A 1,479-nucleotide genomic window follows, 5' to 3' on the forward strand; every position below is an offset into this window, starting at 1 on the left:
ATTGGCTAAATATTTGGATTCGGCCAATACTTCTTCAATGCATAAACGTTAAGTTTTATTACTAAAATAATTTAGCCGACGCAACTGTACGAATAGCACAAACACTTTTTGTAATGCGCGTACAATGATGTAAAATAAATAACTAGATCTCTAACTCCGGGTTTTCTCATAAGCTGCAAGTGAAGCCAATTTTTTTGTTTACAGTTTTAATCACTATTATACCGGGCAAAACAGTCAATATATCATATAATAAAAAGAGTTAATTCCTGACAAAATTTCTGTTAATTTGCTTTAGCATTCATTTAAACTAGTTTTTTTTTCGGTAATTTCATCATACAATGGTTAATTCTTATGCTGCGTATGGATGTTCTAGTAGATTTGTAAAAGGCGGCACAAAATTCTTCCATAAATTTCCTATTAAAAATTCAGAATTGTGTAAAAGATGGATTGTTGCTTTGAAACGTGAAAATTTTATCCCAACTAAATATACTTGTATATGTAGCGACCATTTTTTAGAATCAGACTATAATTATTGTATCCAAGATAAAAATATTTTAAGTGTTGATCATCATTATAAACCAATTTTAAAATTGAAAGCTGTGCCATCAGTTTTTGTATTTTCTGCAAATACACAAAAGCCAAAAAGGACACTCCCAACAATACGAACACTACGAACAATTGATCCTTTTTAAAAAAAAAAAATTGATGTCTATTCTGTTATAAATGACACCGACAAAGCAAAAAAATTTAACACATAATTATCAGCCAGAAAACACAACTCATAGTACTGACCAAACTAACCAATCTTTAACACTATCTGTAAGATCTATATCACCAATAAAAGAAAAATTAAAATAAAAGTCAAAGCTTTACACAGTGGCGTAGCTAAGTAACCAAGGGCCCTGGGGAAAATAAAAAAATGGGGCCTCACTGCTATGTAAACTGATTGGGTTTTATCAAATAAAAGTATGAAATATACAAATACTTTAAAATGCTAAGCTACTTAAGCTCATTTTTGTGCACTGCAGGACAGGTAATAAAAATATTAAACAGTATCAACATAAATTATGATTGATACTTGGTGTAGCTTTGACTAATAAAACGAGATAGAGAAGATTCAAGGGGTTATTACATAAAGGTCGGGCCTACCAACTGACTAAATAACAATTATATGTAAAAAATTTTCATAGCTTTAGTTTTCGCCAAAGTATCAATGACTTCGTTTAAATTTAGGTTGGATGCGGTTTTGTTTTCAATTGCTATTAGCAATAAATGTCGGAGTGTAGTTTGGCCCATCTTATTTCTTAATTAATTTTTTATTATTTTTAATTTGCTAAATGACCTTTCAGTTGCTGCAGAAGTGACAGCAATTGTAAAGAATAATAACATTGCCGTAAATACTTCCGTTAGGTCGCATTCTAGCACTCCATATTTATTAATTATTTCCTTACATAATTGGTGAACAGTCCATGCTTGAGT

At 30.4% G+C, this 1,479-nt stretch overlaps 1 protein-coding gene across 1 annotated transcript; it reads left to right on the forward strand.

The window, feature by feature from the left end:
- The first annotated feature begins 338 nt into the window (after window positions 1-338).
- LOC136085568 (THAP domain-containing protein 1-like) lies at window positions 339-692 on the forward strand. Its single transcript, XM_065806888.1, has one exon. It carries the CDS (start codon window positions 339-341, stop codon window positions 690-692), a length of 354 nt encoding a protein of 117 aa, XP_065662960.1.
- The last annotated feature ends 787 nt before the right edge of the window (window positions 693-1,479 follow it).

This window comes from Hydra vulgaris, chromosome 09, assembly GCF_038396675.1.
Source record: "Hydra vulgaris chromosome 09, alternate assembly HydraT2T_AEP".
NCBI classification, from domain to species: Eukaryota; Metazoa; Cnidaria; class Hydrozoa; order Anthoathecata; family Hydridae; genus Hydra; species Hydra vulgaris.